Below are 19,756 nucleotides of genomic sequence, written 5' to 3'. Positions count from 1 at the left end.
AGCCTGGATTAACCACTAGGCTTAACAGCATTGTGCATAGGGCTCTTGGCTTTGGGGATTGTGCAATTTGGCACAATGTGCTCATCATGCACGGGCTGAAGAATCTGAGGAGAAGCAGACTGTGACAGCAGTACTTGGGCAGCAGTCTGCTCCTTCAGGAGGAAGAATACAGACCTCACACAGCCAATCCCCACCCTCTTGAAGCGTAGATCCACTTGCCAGGATGTGGAGGGTCACTTCACCACACCAGTTCTTGGAGCAAATTGGGCCCTTCACCTCCTCTGCTGTCCATCCCTCCTGGTCTTCAGGAGGACTTCAAGTGGAGTACAGCAGGAGGGTGTTTAGTTTTGGCCACTGGTTCTCAGGAAAGTAATGACTGCTTGTCTGAAAGAGAGTCCCAGCAATTCCATGGCAAACCTAAGGGATTGAACCCAAGAGACCTGACAACCTAATGGGAACAGTTATACTGGCATACATGAAGACTTTACATTAAACATACAGAGTAGGATTTTCACTCCTGGCCCCTGTACATTGGATAAAAGGATGCTAAAAGTTCTGGATCCAGCAGGGCAAGAGCTCCAGCTGGTAGAAGAATTTTGGAGAGAGTTCTGAGCTATCCTTTCAAAGGCTCCTCACAAGCCCTGGTGTAGGGGTTGTGCTGGGGGCATGAGAGGTATGTTGGCCTTGGGGAGGCTGCTATAGTTTAGACTGCCTCCCAGGGCTGTCTAAATTTCTCCGGGGGTTGCTCTAGTCCCCGGGGGCAGCCCAGAATTGGGAAGGTGCAAATTGGCTTAATTGAGGACATAGTTGCCTGTAATTCAGGACACATTTGCACAAATTTTTCTGATTTATATGGTTAAATTGGATGCTTAAAATATCACCTGATAAACATATCTTATGTATAAATGTATCTTATGTAAATCCTTGTAAACCACTACTTTATACATACCCGAGACGAGATTACATTGATCTTTGGCTGCAGCTGAGGACATAGTTGAGCCCATGGTTTTTGTATCCTGAAAGCAATGCAGAATAGTTTTTAGTAAAGTATGTGTGTGATGCTGTATTAACCCACACAGGAGGTGAATTGGTTAATGCAGACCTGAGGCCAATTAAGATACCTGGTTGCACTTGGCCAGGCCCAAGTAAGATGAGTCTCAGCTGGATGAGGATCTGGGTGGTGTCGATAAAGGGAGGAAGTAGAAGAAGTGTGGTGGGAGAGACGGGCAGAAACTTGTAGTTTCTCTCTGGGTAGTAGAGAGCACAGGAACTTTAGGAGGGAGTTTATACCCTGGCCGTTATGGGAGAGGGATAGTCGGGGTGTAAGGGACCTTTGAAGACCAACTGACAGGCAGAATGCTTTGGGGAAGTGTTTGGAATTGAGGATCCTGTCAAAGGCAAGATTCCAAGGAGGTGGTCCCTGATAGTCCGTGTTCTGCGGAAGAGTTGGGGAGGACCCAGGATGGTTTAAAAATACAAATCCAGGAGAGGGACTGAAGTTGCTTTTGTTGTAGTTTGTGTTTTGTTTTTGTAGCTTTGTTAAAATGCCCCATAGAGAAGCCCTGAAGCCACTGCTCTGACAAGAGTGGAATGAAAGAGGAACCCTGGAGGGACAGAAGATGTCGTATTAACGACCTGTGTTGTGTGGAACATTGTCCATGTGACATTGATACCCCAGAAGTGACTTGTGGAGGGCCAAGTCTTGAGAAAAGAGACCCCCACAGGACTGGAGTAACTGTTGGTAGGAGGTGCTAGATAATGAATGGGTTGCTACACCAGGCTCCCCCACTCCCAATAAGAGCTGCACTTGCAGTGAGTGCACTTTTTCATTGTGTGTGTGTGTGTGTGTGTGTGCGCGTGCATGCGCGCACATATATTCCCCATTATGTATAACAAGTCATGTAACACTCAACATACCACATGCGTCAGTATGTGTATTCCAGTCACTTTTGCAACTATTTAGGGACTTCATTCACAGGATATGATTTACAGTACTGTGCATTCCTTCCATTTTGTACCTTTTGTTTCTTTGAGGAGGCAAGCTTCGTAACTGGGTTATTTTCATTATGTTGCTGCTCTACTTTCAACATGGTCATTATAAAGCACTTTTTTTCTGCAATTTTTCTATCCCAACCATAAATGCTTTCTCTGAGCTAACACATGGCTCATAGGCTCTAAACCTAGGAGTGAATTCTCTAGATTTTAAAACAGTCCTTTATTTTTATTATAATCATTTTTTTTTAAATTGTGGTTTACTCTATGGGTTTCTTGCTCCTAGTACACTTCTTCTAAGGCTAATTGTGTCTTTTGTTATTTGAAATAATACTTCCAAAATGCCTTTCAGTAGATATCATAGTGTTTTGCAAATACTGTATAGTTATGAGTGACCACAAACCTTTGCAGGAAGTCTTTTAAAGAAATTCTCATAAATTGATAAACTGAAGGGATAGGGAGGTAAGTGATTTTCCCATAGTGACAAAGAAAGTCAAGTGTAGAGCTGGGAATATAATCCAGGATTCATGACTGCCCATCCGTTGCTCTAACCTCTAGACAACACTTCCTACATCCCAAAGGTTGAAATGTGAAATGAATAAGTTACTTCTAAAAATGTTCGAGGAGATTTTTACATGTGACTAGAATAAAATAGCCACCACAGTATTGTGAGAAATAACCCCCCCAAAAATAGAATGCGTCGTTCTAGTTGGCAGATAGCTATTAGCTTTATTGGTTTGTCTGACAGCATTGTTTTTACTGATCTGTTTTTACAACCTGTGAGGGTTGTGACTTTCAAAATATAGTCACTGTTCTGGATTTGCATCTTCCTGTGATTTGCTTCTTAGTATTCTTGACAGTTTCATCTGTCTGATTGCAGGCATGTATTGGAATATTAATTCTCTATCTCCTTCCGTTTGATTTTGGGTGCATACTGACGTCTGTATGAAGTCCATTTTGACAATGGCCATCTACTTGTACTCCGCAGAGAGTAGGTTGTAGGCTATTCCGTAGCCTGCTTTCACATTCTCACTGTATATTTCTTCATCAAACTTACAGAATCAGAAGGAAGTTCTATTCTCTCTCAACAGAAAGGATAGGGAATATCAGAGCCGGCGATAGGCATAAACAGACTAAGCAATTGCTTAGGGCCCCAGTCGGCTGAAGGGGGCCCCATATTAATTATTATGTGTTGTGCGGCGGGGGCCACAAAATATTCCTGCTTAGGGCCCCCAGTGGGCTAGCGCCGCCTCTGGGGAGTATCAAGAACTTGTAAAGCTATTAAACTTATATACTAGATTTTGCACACTTTTGTCTGTGAGGGCATAGTTTATGATTGTTGGCAGTGCTTGCAATAAAGCAAACAGATAAAAATAGTATTAAATTCTTTGCCAAAGAAATAAGGATGCTTTAAAAAAAAAAAAAAAAGCACAAGACTCTACATCTAAAGCCATTTCATGTGTTTTAGAGCTCGCCATTTTTATTGCTCAATATTTCTTTTTGCTTGTGGACAAAAACAAGGTACATTACTATTGGGTGAATCACTTTTACCAAAAGTTTTCTTTCTGTTCTGTATTTTCTATGCCCTTAACCTCCCTGCTTTGGAATACTGGGTGGTCAATATTCCTTTACTTGTATAAATAGAGTGACCACAGTACTCCATGGTATTGGGGAAGTGAAGTAGTAAAGCAAGCAGAAACTCACAGGACTGAATTAAAATAAAAAATCCAATTTGTTTCACTCAAACAAAAAAGTCAATGAATTAATGCAAATATTGAAAAACTATATATAAAAGAAACAAGGTTTAAAATAGAGGCCCCAGTGCAGCAAGATACGTAAGCACAAGCCTAACTCTGAGCATGTGAGTAGTTTCACTGACTTTAATGGGCTATTCACATGCTTACAGTTAAGTTTGTGCTTAATTTGTTTGCTGAATTGGGGCCAGAGAAGGGGGGAAAAACAGAAAGGCAAAAGCTTATCCAAAAGGGGCCTTGGAAATACTTTCTCCCTAGGGATCAAATTCCAATCTTATGGAACATTATATGACCATGATTTAGCCCCCAGTAACTGTTGACTATATGTAGTATAAACATATGCCAGTGTGCACATTTAAAACACAACCCCCCCCCCCCCCCCCAAAAAAAAAACCCACCTCTAAAACCAAACCCTATCAAAACAAAACACTACATGAGCGGTTCTCAAACTGTGGGGCAGGACACCAAAGTGGGTTGCCACCCTGTTTTAATGGGGTCGCCAGGACTGGCATTAGACTTGCTGGGACCGAAGCCCAGCCCCACTGCCCAGAGCCAAAACCCAAGGACTTCAGCCCTGGGTGGTGGGGCTTAGGTTACAGGCTCCCCCACTTGGGGCTAAAGCCCTTTGGCTTGGGCTTTGGCTTTGCCCCCTCCCCCCAGGGCGGTGGCAATCAGGCTTTGGCTTTGCGCCCCCCCCCCCCCGAGGCAGCGGTGCTCAGGCAGGCTCAGGCTTTGGTCCCCCTTCCTGGGGTTGTGTAATAATTTTTGTTGTCAGAAAGGGGTTGCGGTGCTATGAAGTTTGAGAATCCCTGCACTGCACTATTGTGAAGGGACATGTGCCCCACATTGGCAAATATAGGGTTAACAGGGAGCCTGAGGGACCAATTAGTCCAATCTGTGGCAGAAGGAGGGGAGATGCTAAATGACAATTAGACCCAGCTGGAGAGAACCAGACTGGATGGTTCTGGTAAAGGAAGGACTGCAGGGCCAAGGGAGGAGACCTGAGAGAGCAGAGCTGTGGTAGGGAGCTTGTACTCTGGGTCTGAAAGGAGACGGCAGCAGTGGCTAAGTGTCTCTAGGCAGCTGCCAGAGAGGCTTGGGGATACCCTGAGAAAGCTCCTTAGCAACAGACTGAGAAAAGCTGCACGGAGACAAGACTGGAGGGCGCAGCTCTAGGATAGACGCTTGTAAGCAGGTAAAGGTAGGAAGCAGCCTGGGGAACCAGTGAGGGATCATGAGAAACAGACTCTTGCTGCTTATCATAAGGGCTCTGGGCTGGAGCAGAGAGCAGGCCTGGGGTCCCTACCAGGCACTCACAGGAAGGGCAATGTAAGCCTCAGGAGTAGAGGGACAAGGACTGTTAAGCCCAGATCAGGACTGAAGGCCTGCTACGTGGGCACTAAGTCTTTGGATGTTTGGTTGGACTTTGTGGTTACCCTGGAAGCAGTGAGGTTCTTAGCCTCCTGGGAGGAGGGCTGAGTTGCAAGAAGGAACCAAATACTGAGTGGCCCAAGGAACTGCCCCCGGAGGGCAATGGACTAAAGGCAGCTGCTGTGCCATGACCACCAATGAGGGGGCACACCAGCCAGTGATGGATCCCTCTATACTCAAGGTTCCCAGATTTTTTTTTAGCTGTGTTTCCCCTCCCCCTCCTTCTCCATGGGAGTCACATAACAGTGCTTCCTTGTGACTCCTATCCATCTGGGGCAGAAAGTGACTCACTGAGCAGTGTGGACAGCTCCCTCCTGGCACGGTGGCAGGACCTGGCTGGCACAATTTCCTGAGGAGCCCATGGCAGCATGTAGTGGACCGGGGCTCCTTCCCCTTCCCTCCCTACTGCCCAGAGCCTTTCATTCTCACAGGGTCCGGTGGGCTTAAAATATGAAGGACTGTAGCTGGCTGGGTGTCCAGGGCAGGGCACCAGTGGTGAGAACGTCCCCCCGCTCCCTGACTGCTGCAGACTCCCTGTGTGCTCTTCCTGCAGCTGCCCTGCCTAGCCAGGTCACCTCACTGGCTGCAGCCCCATGGCCCACCTGGCACACCCCTGATAATCTCATTGTGCGCCCCCCCGCCCTCCAGGGGGATGAGCCCCACAAACCAGGATTCAACACTATACCCACAATCTTCCTTTTCGGGAGAGGATGAAAGGGAACAACTCGCACAACAGATGTTAGTCATGTTGCTTAATGGACTACTGGAAGGCACTCCAATACTGGGCTGATGAGGGTGATATAAGAAGCTATATAGAATAATTTAACTCAAATATAGTGGTTAATGTAAAATGTGTTCTTACCTAGGGAGCTGGAGCTTCTTGTTAGTGTCACTGGTAATACTATACTATATAGGCTTCCATCATCACAGAAATAAGACCAATCTTCACTTATTTAGAGCCAGGAATTATAAATTCTAGCCTTAGTTTTCATATGACAGTAACTTTTGTGATGAAAATTTGAAGGAGAGCATTAATGTGTTACAGTGTATAGCATCGTGCATCATAATGCCCAGACCTCTGTGGTGTAATGTAATACCTTTCCTCAATGGATCCAGAAAATCATACTGTGTACCACTAATATTGAAACTATGCAGTATGGGGGATATAGCCTTCATTAGGGTTTTTTTGCAAAGAACAAAATATATGCCTAGCAAGGAGTTTTTGCTGAGAATTCATTCTAAATCATTTGTAACAAATACCTCCCTTTACTGCTGGCAGTGGTTATTTTTTTCCCTGCTGTCTCAAATGTCAACTAGACTAAGATAAAGAGAAGACATGAGCTACAGGTATGTAATCTTCTCTTTATCTCTCCTTCAATATTTCAGGAGTTTTATTTTAAATGTGGAGCACACCCAACTTCTGACAGTGAAACATCTGTGGCTTTGAACCTCATTACAACAAACAGCCAGCATATCACATGTATAACATGCACAGATATTAGGTAAGTACTGTGTAAAGTATCACAGACACACAATTTCAGTGCTTCAAAGTACTTATTTTTGCAGAAGTATTTCTTTTTCCTGTTTTTCTTTCCTGCATTTTTTACTACTTTGGTGTAATGATAGACTATGAGTTAAATTTTTCTAATTGTGTTCTTCTGTTTTGCCAACATAAATAAGATCCACATTTTGTAGACACAGTTGAAATGCAGGTGCAGATCTGATCACTTGTGCCCTTAAACAACGCTTGAAGTGGACAAGATAGTGGCACACATAATCAGACTTGTACCCATAATTCGTTTTTGGAACATAAAATTTTGGGCCAAATTTCTGAGTGCAAGAAATGTTCCTATAAAACGGGAAACTGAGCCTTATGATAGACCCCACCCCTTCCTTTAATTGTTCAATATAGCTATGCAAAATTCCTTTTGATGCAAGATCTAACTTACAAACTGTCCACAGTTTGTGATATTCAATATCATAAATTAGAAAAACTCTAACTGTAAATATGTGGATTAAAAATCAGTTTCTTGTCAGTGATTTTAATACAAACAATCAAATGATTTATAACACACTTTCCAGTAATTGATTTCAAGTGTCTGGTGCATCTGATTGAAAATGTGTTATCTTATCCCTCAATTTTGTCTTTAATTGACTTTGTGATCTTAAAGAAAAAAAGTAATGTAACATGCTTATTAGGGAAGCAAGGATGCTGGTACGATTACTTTCTGGTTATTAAATAGAAGTGGCTTCCAAACAAAGCTAGTCATTAGATATCCTAATTTTTTTCTGCATATTTTCCCAGTGCATGTGCATCTGTTTATGAGAAATATTGGAGAGGCATCACATAACTGATAACACCATACTATTCCCTATAAATAATTATTATATCTCAGCATTGAGTGGTCTGCAGCTTGCAAGTGTAGAAATGTGCAAGTTTTCAAAATATGCAAAGCCAGGGTTCTTATAAGAGATCATGAAGGGTGAGTTAAACTATCTCCAAATAGTTTGTCTAGAACTAAAAAGGGATTTCTATAAATGAATTCCTGGTTGAAGATAATGGGATGTTCTTAACTCATCCCAGACACAGTGCAATATACTACATTAAGCTGTTTTTCAGTGCTTGCATGCTGCTGCATTGACAGAGTCTGACTGGTTGCTGACAGTAGTTGACTGAAGAAAATGAGTATTACTGATAGGCTAAAAGATAAGTGTGCTTTGAAAAGGATAGTATGGTGTCCATCACTTCACATATACTTGGGATTTATAACAATGTCATCTGTCTCTTTTAAAATTCATTTTGCATGCACTCTGTAGTTTATTACTTTAATAACTTGTCCCAGTGGTTAGCCACTAATGCCACTCCATAGGTAAGGTTATGATTGTGAGCCCTACTCACCATCCTCCCCCCGCCCCCGTAAAATTGACAAACAAAGGAATATCAACATCAAATTTGGTGGTTTAGTTGTAGGGTTCTGGTATAATTTTTCTATCAAATTTGAAATGAGGATTTCCTGAATTATGACACACTTAAAACAGAGCTGTTTACCTGAGTTCATGGAAGTCCTCTAATGTCCTCTCCCCACTTTGTAGCAAAAATCCAAATGAGGGAAAGAGATAAAACTTTGTTTACTGCAGTCGGCTAGTTGAGTTCTAGTGCCCAGGACCAAAATTAGCTGAATAAACTGTATTTTTAAATATTAATAATAGTATAAATTGTAATGTCAGAAAGGCATGTCTGCACCTACTGTTTTAAACAGAGCATCAAACAAGTGCTGGAGACCTAAGCTTTAAATGTTTTTAAAAAGTAAGTTTCTAGCCCTTTTCCCTGAAGACTTAGATCTCCAGATATGGACTGTTCACTGGGGGGGTGAGGTGAGGAGGGGTAGAGGCTGTTTGGTCAATGGAGAATTTTGGCACCCAAACTAGAATTAATCAGATAAGCAGAAACAATCGACCAGAGCTAGAGAACAGCGTGGAAGACATTGTTTATAGATAAGTTTATTGAATTGATCCATTTGACAAGGAATGATGGGGGGGGGGTATACCTGCTCGCTATACTCCCCCCTAGTTCCCTCTTAGCCCCAGAATTTCTGTCCTGCTGATCTCTTAAGGTGCCCACTTGCTTTGATTTTCAAAAATTTGCAGGAGAGGTGATGGGGGTATTTGGGGAGAGTACCAGCATACCAGTGGTCAGGGCAAGAGAGCAATAGGGTGGGGGGAAGGGGAGCATGACGAGAGAGCACTCCACCCCTTCTGAAGCCCTGAGTGGGTTTGACATGGGACTGCTCACTCTCTGAAAACCTTAGTAGACTTGCTGTGAAACCTCACCTTTCACAGCCTTAATGGTCTCACTTAGATGCCTCACAAGCATCACCACTCTTCAACCCTTCTCCCCCATTCACCTTATTATGCTTTGCAGATCATATTGTTTGAAACTTCCTGGAAGACATGCGAAGTCCCAGAGGGCTGGAGAAGGGAAAACATAGTACTTATCATTAAAAAGGGGAACAAATAGGACCCAGGGAATTAGACTAGTCAGTCTAGTTTGCTGTCAAACTGGGAACTATATGTGGGGGGTCCCCACAGGGTTCTGTCCTGGGTCTGGGACTATTTAATATGTTCATGAATGACTTGGATAATGAAGTGAAGAGTATGCTTATAAAATTTGCGGATGATGCCAAGCCAGAGTGGGGATGGGGTTGCAAGTATTTTGGAGTACAGGATTAGAATTCAAAATGACCATGACAAATGGGGGAATTGATCTGAAATCAACAAGATGAAAATTCAATAAAGACAAGTATACACTTAGGAAGGTAAAATCAAATGCACAACTACAAAATGGGGAATGGCAACAAAAATGATTAGGGGTCTGGAGCACATGACTTATGAGGAGAGGCTGAGGGAACTGAGATTGTTTAGTCTCCAGAAGAGAAGAATGAGGGGGGATTTGATAGCTGCTTTCAACTACCTGAGGGGGGGTTCCAAAGAGGATGGAGCTCGGCTGTTCTCAGTGGTGGCAGATGACAGAACAAGGAGCAATGGTCTCAAGTTGCAGTGGGGGAGGTTTAGGCTGGATATTAGGAAAACCTTTTTCACTAGGAGGGTGGTGAAGCACTGGAATGCGTTACCTGTGGCGGGGGGGTGGAGTCTCCTTCTTTGGAGGTTTTTAAGGCCCGGCTTGACAAAGCCCTGGCTGGGATGATTTAGTTGGGAATTGTCCTGCTTTGAGCAGGGGGTTGGACTAGATGACCTCCTGAGGTCCCTTCCAACCCTGATATTCTATGATTCTATGAATAACTGGCTAAGCAGCAGTATGTCATAAAAGGATTTTGGGTTTATAATGGATCACAAATAGAATATGGGCCAGCAACAGGATGCAGTTGCAAAAAAAGCAAATATCATTCTGGGGTGTATTGACAAGAATGTCATATTTAAGACATGGGATGTAATTGTTCCTCTCTACGTTGCACTAGTGGGCCTCAGCTGAAGTACTGTGTCTAGTTTTGCACACCACACTTTAGGACTAATTAGAGAGAGTCCAGAGGAGAGCAACACACATGATAATATGTTTAGAAAACCTGACCTATGAGGAAAGGTTTAAAAAAAACCATGGGCATGTTGAGTCTTCAGAAAAGCAGACTGAGGGGGAGACCTAATAACAGTCTTCAAATATGTTAAGGCTGTTATAAAGAGGAAGGTGATTAATTGTTCTCCATGTCCACCGAAGGTAGGACAAGAAGTTTAATGGGCTTAATCTGCAATAAAGGAGATTTAGGTGAGATATAAAAAAATCATTCTAACTATATAGGTAGTTAAGCACTGGAATAGGCTTCCCAGTGAAGTGGTTGAATCCCCATCATTGGAGCTTTTTAAGAACAGGTTAGACAAACCTCTGTCAGGTACTACTGCAGAAAATGATTTGGAACATGCCTCTGAGGGAAGGGATCAGAAGGAGACCCATCGGCCCGAAGGCATGGGATGCATTGTCCTAGGGATGGGGGTTCCATGACCACCACTCCCAAGAGGAGGAGATGGGTGGTGGTGGTTGGGGACTCCCTCCTAAGGGGGATGGAGTCATCCATCTGCAGACCAGACTTGGAAACTCGAGAAGTGTGCTGCTTGCCTGGAGCTAGAATCCAGGATGTGACAGAGTGTCTGCCAAGACCGATCAAAACAACCTTGGACTGCTACCCCCTTTCTACTTCTGCACGTGGGCACCAATGATACTGCCAAGAATGACCTTGAGCGGATCACTGCAGACTACATGGCTCTGGGAAGAAGGATAAAGGAGTTTGAGGCGCAAGTCATGTTCTCGTCCATCCTCCCTGTTGAAGGAAAAGGCCCAGGTAGGGACTGTCGAATTGTGGAGGTGAATGCTTGGTTACACAGGTGGTGTCAGAGAGAGGGCTTTGGATTCTTCGACCATAGGATGTTCCAGGAAGAAGGATTGCTAGGAAGACATAGGATCCACCTAATGAAGAGAGGGAAGAGCATCTTCGTAGGCAGGCTTGCTAACCTAGTGAAGAGGGCTTTAAACTAGGTTTGCTGGGGGATGGTGACCTAAGCCCAGAGGTAAGTGGGGAAGTGGGATACGGGGAGGAAACACAAGGAAGAGGGTACAAGACGAGAAGCCTCCTGATTCATACTGAGAAATTAGGGCAATCGGCTAGTTATCTTAGGTGCATGTACACGAACGCAAGAAGCCTGGGAAACAAGCAGGACGAATTGGAAGTCCTGGCACAATCAAGGAACTATGATGTGATTGGAATAGCAGAAACTTGGTGGGGCAGTTCACATGACTGGAGCACTGTCATGGATGGGTATAAACTGTTCAGGAAGGACAGGTACAGGAGGAAAGGTGGAGGAGTTGCATTGTATGTAAGAGAGCGGTATGATTGCTCAGAGCTCCAGTATGTAACTGGAGAAAAGCCTGTTGAGAGTCTTTGGGTTAAGTTTAGAGGCAAGAGCAACAAGGGTGATGGCGTGGTGGGCGTGTGCTATAGACCACCGGATCAGAAGGATGAGGTAGACAAGGCTTTCTTTGGACAACTAACTGAAGTTTCCAGATCACCGGCTCTCATTCTAATGGGGGACTTCAATCACCCCGACATCTGCTGGGAGAGCAATACAGCAATGCACAGAAAATCCAGGAAGTTTTTGGAGAGTGTTGGGGACGACTTCCTGGTACAAGTGCTCAAAGAACCAACTAGGGGCTGTGCTCCTCTTGACCTGCTGCTTACAACAAGAAAGAATTGGTAGGGGAAGTAGAAGTGGGTGGCAATCTAGGCAGCAGTGACCCTGAGATGGTTGAGTTCAGGATCCTGACAAAAGGAAGAAAGGAGAGTAGCAAAATACCAGCTTGGCTTAACAGTGAAATCTTCGGTGAGCTTAAACTCAAAAAGAAAGCTTACAAGAAGTGGAAATTTGGACAGATGGCTAGAGAGGAGCATAAAAATATTGCTAGAGCATGCAGAGGTGTAATCAGGAAGGCCAAGGCACGACTGGAGTTTGCAGCTAGCAAGGTATGTGAAGGGTAACAAGAAGGGTTTTACAGGTATGTTAGCAACAAGAAGGTGGTCAGGGAAAGTGTGGGACTCTTACTGAATGGGGGAGGCAACCTAGTGACAGATGATGTGGAAAAAGCTGAAGTACTCAATCATTTTTTTGCCTCAGTCTTCACAGACAAGGTCAACTCCCAGACTGCTGCACTGGGCAACACAGTATAGGGAGGAGGTGAGCAGCCCTCAGTGGTGAAAGAACAGGTTAAGGACTATTTAGAAAAGCTGGACATGCACAAGTCCATGGGTCCAGATCTAATGCATCCACAGGTGCTGAGAGAGTTGGCTGATGTGATTGCATAGCCATTTGCCATTATCTTTGAAAATTCGTGGCGATTGGGGGAGGTCCCAGACGATTGGAAAAAGGAAAATAGAGTGCCCATATTTAAAAAAGGGAAGAAAGAGAACCCATGGAACTACAGACTGGTCAGCCTCACTTCAGTCCCTGGCAAAATCATGGAGCAGATCCTCAAGGAACCAATTTTGAAGCACTAGGAGGAGAGGAAGGTGATCAGGAACAGTCAACATGGATTTACCAAGGGCAAGTTGTGCCTGACCAACCTGATTGCCTTCTATAATGAGATAACTGGCTCTGTGGATATGGGGAAAGCGGTGGATGTGATATATCTTGACTTTAGCAAAGCTTTTGATACGGTCTCCCACAGTATTCTTGCCATCAAGTTAAAGAAGTATGGATTGGATGAATGGACTATAAGGTGGATAGGAAATGGCTAGATTGTCGGGCTCAACGGGTAGAGATCAACGGCTCAATGTCTAGTTGGCAGCCAGTATCAAGCGGAGTGCCCAAGGGGTTGGTCCTGGGGCCAGTTTTGTTCAACAACTTTATTAATGATCTGGATGATGGGATGAATTGCACCCTCAGCAAGTTCGCAGATGACACTAAGCTGGGGGGAGAGGTAGATACGCTGGAGGGTAGGGAGACCTAGACAAATTGGAGGGATTGGGCCAAAAGAAATCTGATGAGTTTCAACAAGGACAAGTGCAGAGTCCTGCACTTAGGAAGGAAGAATCCCATGCACCGCTACAGGCTGGGGACCAACTGGCTAAGCAGCAGTTCTGCAGAAAAGGACTTGGGGATTACAATGGACAAGAAGCTGGATATGAGTCAGCAGTATGCCCTTGTTGCCAAGAAGGCCAATGGCATATTGGGCTCTATTAGTAGGAGCATTGCCAGCAGATCGAGGGACGTGATTATTCCCCTCTATTCAGCGCTGGTGAGGCCACGCCTGGAGTATTGTGTCCAGTTTTGGTCCCCCAACTACAGAAGAGATGTGGACAAATTGGAGAGAGTCCAGCGGAGGGTAACAAAAATGATTAGGGGGCTGGGGCACATGACTTATGAGGAGAGGCTGAGGGAACTGGAGTTATTTAATCTGAGAAGAGTGAGGGGGGATTTGATAGCAGCTTTCAGCTACCTGAAGGGGGGTTCCAAAGAGGATGGAGCTAGGCTGTTCTTGGTGGCAGATGACAGAACAAGAAGCAGTGGTCTCAAGTTGCAGTGGGGGAGGTCTAGGTTGGATATTAGCAAACACTATTTCACTAGGAGGGTGGTGAAGCACTGGAATGGGTTACCTAGGGAGGTGGTGGAAACTCCATCCTTAGAGGTTTTTAAGGCTCGGCATGACAAAGCCCTGGTTGGGATGATTTAGCTGGCGTTGGTCCTGCTTTGAGCAGGAGATTGGACTAGATGATCTCCTGAGGTCTCTTCCAACCCTAATATTCTATGGTGTTATTTTACTTGGTCCTGCTTCTGCATAGGGGACTGGATTAGAAGACCTTTCAAGGTTTCTTCCAAATCTACATTTCTGTGATTCTGTAATTGTTCCTAAATAGCATTGCCAGCCCCTGAGGAACCTAGTTGAGAGTGTGTGGAGACTGAGAATCCTGTTTAGTCTTGTTGAATGCTGACTATCTGATTTTATCTGATCAGATATGAACAAGGTTCCTAAAGCTTGTCAGGAGAAGAGAGGAAGGGAAGGAGTACTTGGCCAGTGAGCAGCATACTGAAGGGCTTGGTCCCCAGTAGCCTCTGAAGAGCCATCGAGGTCCCCTCAACAAACTTCATAAGGCTTGTGGGATGCCTTCCTGGGAACCTTATGAGGACGATACCAAGGTGGAGGAGGAAGCATTCCCCTCTCCTGTGTTCTCCTTAGGTCCATGCAAAAGAACACCCACACCTTATGAGGGCCCCGTGAACCTCCTAATGTCTGAGGAGTTCTGAAGACTCATCAGGGATATGATGTATTTAACCAGGCAGAACCCTGTTTTTGTATACCTCCTAAGGTCTGCTCTGCCTTAGCAGACTGGAGGAAGTCCATAAGAAGTGGGGAATGCTTCTCCAGTTTCTCCTCTGCCCACTCCCACACTAGAACCATTTGTAAGAAAATGAAATAAGTTCCCAGCCAAAAAAAAAAATTCTATGTTCCCTCAATTTTAACTTTTCTTTAATAAATAAGAGTAAAACCCTTACAATGCTGTAGTTCCAAAACAAACCTTGCCCCACTACCACCAGGGAATTCAGAGTTAAGGTTAAACTTACAATAAACCTAAACATTTTAAAGTACAATATTAGACATTTAAGGAAGCTAACCTATATTGATGCTGCCCCAATGTGTATGCGAACTTCCCATCTTATCTGTTTTGAAAATGCTGACCAAAAAGCAGTGTAGAATGGTGATGGATAGTCAAGATGGAGGATCCTCCTGCCACAGTTAACTCAGGCTCTTACTCAGGTGTTGCCCCTAATCCCCCTAACATCCACACATGCAATACTCTCACTCGTGTTTAATGGTGCTTTCAACCCAGCCTAGCTGGTCCATCATCAGATATAGGCTATATGCTCCTTTCACTCAAGCTGGGAAATCTACCCACTTTGAAGTAAAGGTACAGGATAAATCAAAAGCCTTCCCACAATTTCCCTTCCCTCAGAAGGACAGACCAGTTCTTCCACAATTCAATGGGAAAGAATCATAGAGCAGCTTAACTTACTGCAAGACAAAGAAGCATGAGATGTCCCCAGAAGTCCCAGTGATACACAGTGGTGAATGCAGCACTAGTGAGGACCCAATAACTTGGATATGGCTTTGCAGAATGGCGACTTACCCCCACACTAGGCTAAGCCAAGTGCTGATCACCCGAATTAAATCTGCAGTGAAGACATGCCGTATGTTCCAGCCAGGTCAGAGTGGCAACAGGACTATTCATGCCCCAGGTCTCCCGGCACAGGGCCGAGGAATCAGCAGGAGGAGTGAAAGAGGCTGTCTCACTCCCCAGGACACCTTCCATTGGGGTCAGGGAGCACCAGGAGGTTAGGGGAGAGGTTCTCTTCCTTCTCTCCCTCCCTTGCTTCTTCTAACCCCTCAGACCTCATGCCAGCTGTACTTCCCAGCCCTAGTCCCTGTGTACAGTGGATTAACAGGAGGGAAGACCACTTTGATGAACCTATTTGATTCTACAGGAGAGGTGCCATGATTCTGAGGCCTCCAAAGTTCATAGGAGTAAGACTCCATTTCTGAGGCCCAAGGGAGGTCTGCAGCATCAGGACTCCCTCCACAGGGTGATAGGTGGCAGAAAAAATATTGTAGAAAGAATAAGAGGGTATGCCCACCCTTGTTCCAAGGGCTTCCTAAGGTCTGCTAAATCAGGACTTCTTGTCTTGTGGCCCTTCTGGCATCTATAGAAACAGACCTCTTCTATAGGCAATCTTAGGACCATTTAAAAAACAAACAAACAAGGAAACTCACTGCCACCCGCATACATTAAGATGAAGTTAACCTTGCAGACACACATCAATACACTGACTGTTGATTACTTTTCAGGCGTTAGATTTCAAAACTCGTAGAAACCCAGGAAACAGTTGTCTTATAAGAATCCCAAGCATTTGTAAGTATGGAAATTTATATTTGAGGTACCCAGATGACCTTAACTCTGCTTCTATAATGAAGGTCTGAAATAATGAAATGCTCAGACTACCGTATCCACCCATAATACTTTCATTTTATCACTGACCACTAAGACAAGAACAATTTACTTTCAAACATACTATGGTTGTGTCAACTCTGGCTTTCTTTGTTGTCATTATATGCTTCACAGAAGAAAAGCTGTTTTTCAAATTGTTGATTAAACTGATAGAATACTAAATGTAATTGTCCCCCACTCTGTCTTAAGGACTCAGTCCTGTGAGCTATGGAGGGCAGGCAGTTGTCTAAGTACCATTAGACACAGGATTTGTGTGTCAATAATAGATACATAAAACCATTTATAAATTCTACCTAATGCACATTTTTGATGTTCCACTTGCAAGTTACATAAGTACAGTGCCTTCTCCAAATTTAAGATGTCCTGGTCTGTAGTCTGTGGATTCCTGAGACTCTAGAAAAAGTTTTTCATCCAAATTTAACACATTTTACAAAGGACTAAAGAGGGGAAGATGGGAGGCAAGGATCAGTGGAGGGCAGAGGTAACTATGACCTTCCATACTTCCAAATATTTGGGTTTTTTTTGTAAAATCTTCATTTCCTGAGTTTCTAATTCTTTCTTTTAACTCTAATGTTCTTGGAAGGCTAATAAAAACATAAAACATTTATATATAGCTACAACCTTAATTTCACCTTAATTAAGATTTTTGGGTGGGGATTTATTAATGACTTTTTGTAGTAGTCACTTGTCAGTACATAGCTCAGGTCTGAGAATTGCTGACCAGTGAGCTCTACTTTCATGTTGTATTTTACCATTCTATATAGTTAGTGAACCACATGCAGTGCACTTTAAGCCCCAAGAAGCTTTGCACAGACTGTATATGCTACCTTAACTCAGCATGCAGTGCAAAGCTCATGAAAAAAATCGTATTTAAAGCAGCAGTATACTCTGATATGCAGAAAAATACAAAGTAGAAGTAATGTTTAAACCCATCGCCAATTTTTAGTCTCAAGCTTGCATTAGGCACACTGTCTGTTTGCCCTGGGTTTATATCTGATATTAATATTTTCATGCAGCTCTGACCGACAGTGAAATACTTCAGAACCAAAACCTCTTGCAGAGTTATGCTAAATCCATAGGCAGTATTCCAGGTAGTGTTATATTTGTCAATGCTTTCTGCTTATCTACAGCAGAGTGAAAGTGTGAGTTGGCAGTCTTTATGCATGCATTTTTTTCCTGTGGCATTCAAGGTGATGGGCTGCTATTTTATGTCTTTGAAGAATCTCTTAATGGGTTGAGCAAACAGCAAAAACTTGAAACAAGCACCGAAACTGGGCAATCCTTAAGGGAAAATCTGCTTTTGTCAACTGTTTCGAGTAGAAATAACATCAAAAGGGTTATGAGTACCCCTGGGTAACTGTAAATCAGGCTCAGAAATAACAACAATGTTAAGCAATATAAAAATAAAATGTACAGAGCAAAAGTGCCTCACGTCATCTTTCATAAACTAGGTAGTGTACAATTCCTAAAGGCACCATTATTTTTAGCATTCCAAGAGATGTGCAGGTATAAAAGATATATAGGGCTTGCCATTATTTAGTACAGAGGAAGAATTCCCCAGAAGGAGAGGTATTTGCTGTTGTATTGATCAAAGTTTACATTTTTTATTTTACAAATACTCATTTCATAATCCTGAAAATATATATTAAAAAGAGAGGAAAAAATGAAAAATAAAATTGTTCCCAGGTTAGATTTTTGTCAGCAAGCAGGGGATTTTTTTTATGCACTCCTAATACTGGAGCCAGCGTGGTTGCTTGACTTCACTAGTGGTGGTAGTTAGAATTGCAAGTACAAGATGTTTTTACCTTCAAGGATAAATGGAAGGTAAACACCTTGTCTTAATTCCTTGCAGCCAAATCATTTCAAGTTGTGCTAGACTTCATAGGCAGGAAAGGATTGGAAAAGGTCAGTATTTGGATAGAAAGAACTCAAAGGAAAAGTGCTGTAGGAAGTACTGTTTGAGATGGAATAGGTATCACTCTTCTCCCTGAGTCAATAATGAACTAATGCTTCAGCATGATATTAGGGACACTCTGCTTGCTAATCCAACTCTGCTGGGACTACATCTAGCATCCAAAACCTCTGAGGAGCTTTCAACTGGATACTTTGTTTAAAAAGGAAAAAATGCTGAAAAATTATTTCCCTCCTCTAACTTTTTTAATGTTTCCCTCCTCGATTACTCTAAGGGCCAGGATTGAGAAATCATGGATCACAAACAGGTTTAAGGTGCAATATTTCACAAACCATCAGAGCTAGAAACATCTGCATTGTCTAAAGATACCAACTGTGCAGGATTCTCACCCTCTGGGATCTTACCTGCATATCACAAGACTGTTGGAACTCCCCTGCAATAAGGATTTTCTTCACCCCTAACGACAGTATTAGGGGAGTAGAATGTGACTCAGACCCCTTACTGGCTGCGGTATGCTACCCACCAAGGAATATAAGCACTGAGGTTAGATATCTCAGCATTGTTTGATACAAAAGATCTTTTAGAGGTTTAAAGAAATTATTAATATTTTGTTTTCCTTTTTTTCTGTGGACAACCTGGCTTATAGAAATTTGTGCAATATTAATAATAGGGGATGAATATATAGTCAAATACTATATTGAAGCTTTTGAGACATGATGTATTTTTTCTAAAATACTTTTTGCAAAAAATGTGACAAAATGTACACGTGGTGATTGTACTGAGAGAGACACTCAAGTCACAAAACTCCGATCCACATCTGGGTTCCAAATACCACACAGAATTCCAAAACATCTGGTTCAAAGATTTTGGCTCAACTGTTCTAAGCACAGGGGCCATTTGCAAAATTCAGATTCTGATATAGTCTATGTTTGGATTTCAAACACTTCTAAAGTTAAGGAGATTTTGGCTTAAGGTTTTGGTTCAGGCCTGTTTTTGCTGTTATAAGAGCAGAGTTTCACTAGAGACCTTATATTCCCTGCTGAGATCAAAACACAGCCTGAATCCATTAAAAGAAGGTCACTTATGTTGTTTTAGGAAGAGCAAATAGTGCATTGTTCTACACTTATAACCGTTGCTTTAGTTTCTCTCGAGGTACAGATTTCATTAGAGCCTAGAACTGACATAAGCCTTAGTGAGTTGTCAAATCTATATTTAGGTCTACATTTTTCAAGTATATTTTCACTCCCTGGGGCCTATTTGGTTACTGTGGTCAGTCTGTCTCAAAATTTGCATGTTAAATACTTTTGTGCTTATGTACCTTGAGAAGTTCAAAGGGGGTTAAAAAAATATTGCATTAAGTATTAAATCTGCTTTTCCTAAGTACTGTGACCAAAAGCAACAAGTCTAACACTTTCCCTTGTAATGCTCCTCTTGAAATTAATGGGATTTCTTAAAAATCAATTAGGTAAAATAACAAATTCATCAAACATCAAACTAAGAACTGTTACTAATTGGGTTAGGCCTCCAAAATGCATTCAGTGAAAGCACAAAAGAATACAGATTATTCAGCTGTAATGTTTGGGAACAGATACCTACAAAAATATAGA

General features: G+C 43.0%; 1 protein-coding gene across 1 annotated transcript in view; it reads left to right on the top strand.

Annotated features, from left to right (window-relative positions):
• PRKN (parkin RBR E3 ubiquitin protein ligase) overlaps positions 1–19,756 on the top strand; it is a 1,248,251-nt gene that overhangs the window by 675,211 nt on the left and 553,284 nt on the right. Inside the window, exon 6 of the mRNA XM_065400948.1 lies at positions 6,564–6,679. Coding sequence (XP_065257020.1) covers positions 6,564–6,679 — 116 coding nt within the window. The remainder of the gene's footprint in view (positions 1–6,563; positions 6,680–19,756) is intronic.

Source organism: Emys orbicularis, chromosome 3 (genome assembly GCF_028017835.1).
Source record: "Emys orbicularis isolate rEmyOrb1 chromosome 3, rEmyOrb1.hap1, whole genome shotgun sequence".
Classification (NCBI taxonomy): Eukaryota; Metazoa; Chordata; order Testudines; family Emydidae; genus Emys; species Emys orbicularis.
Note: the sequence above shows the minus strand (reverse complement) of the source record. Positions and strands in the feature narration are given on the sequence as shown.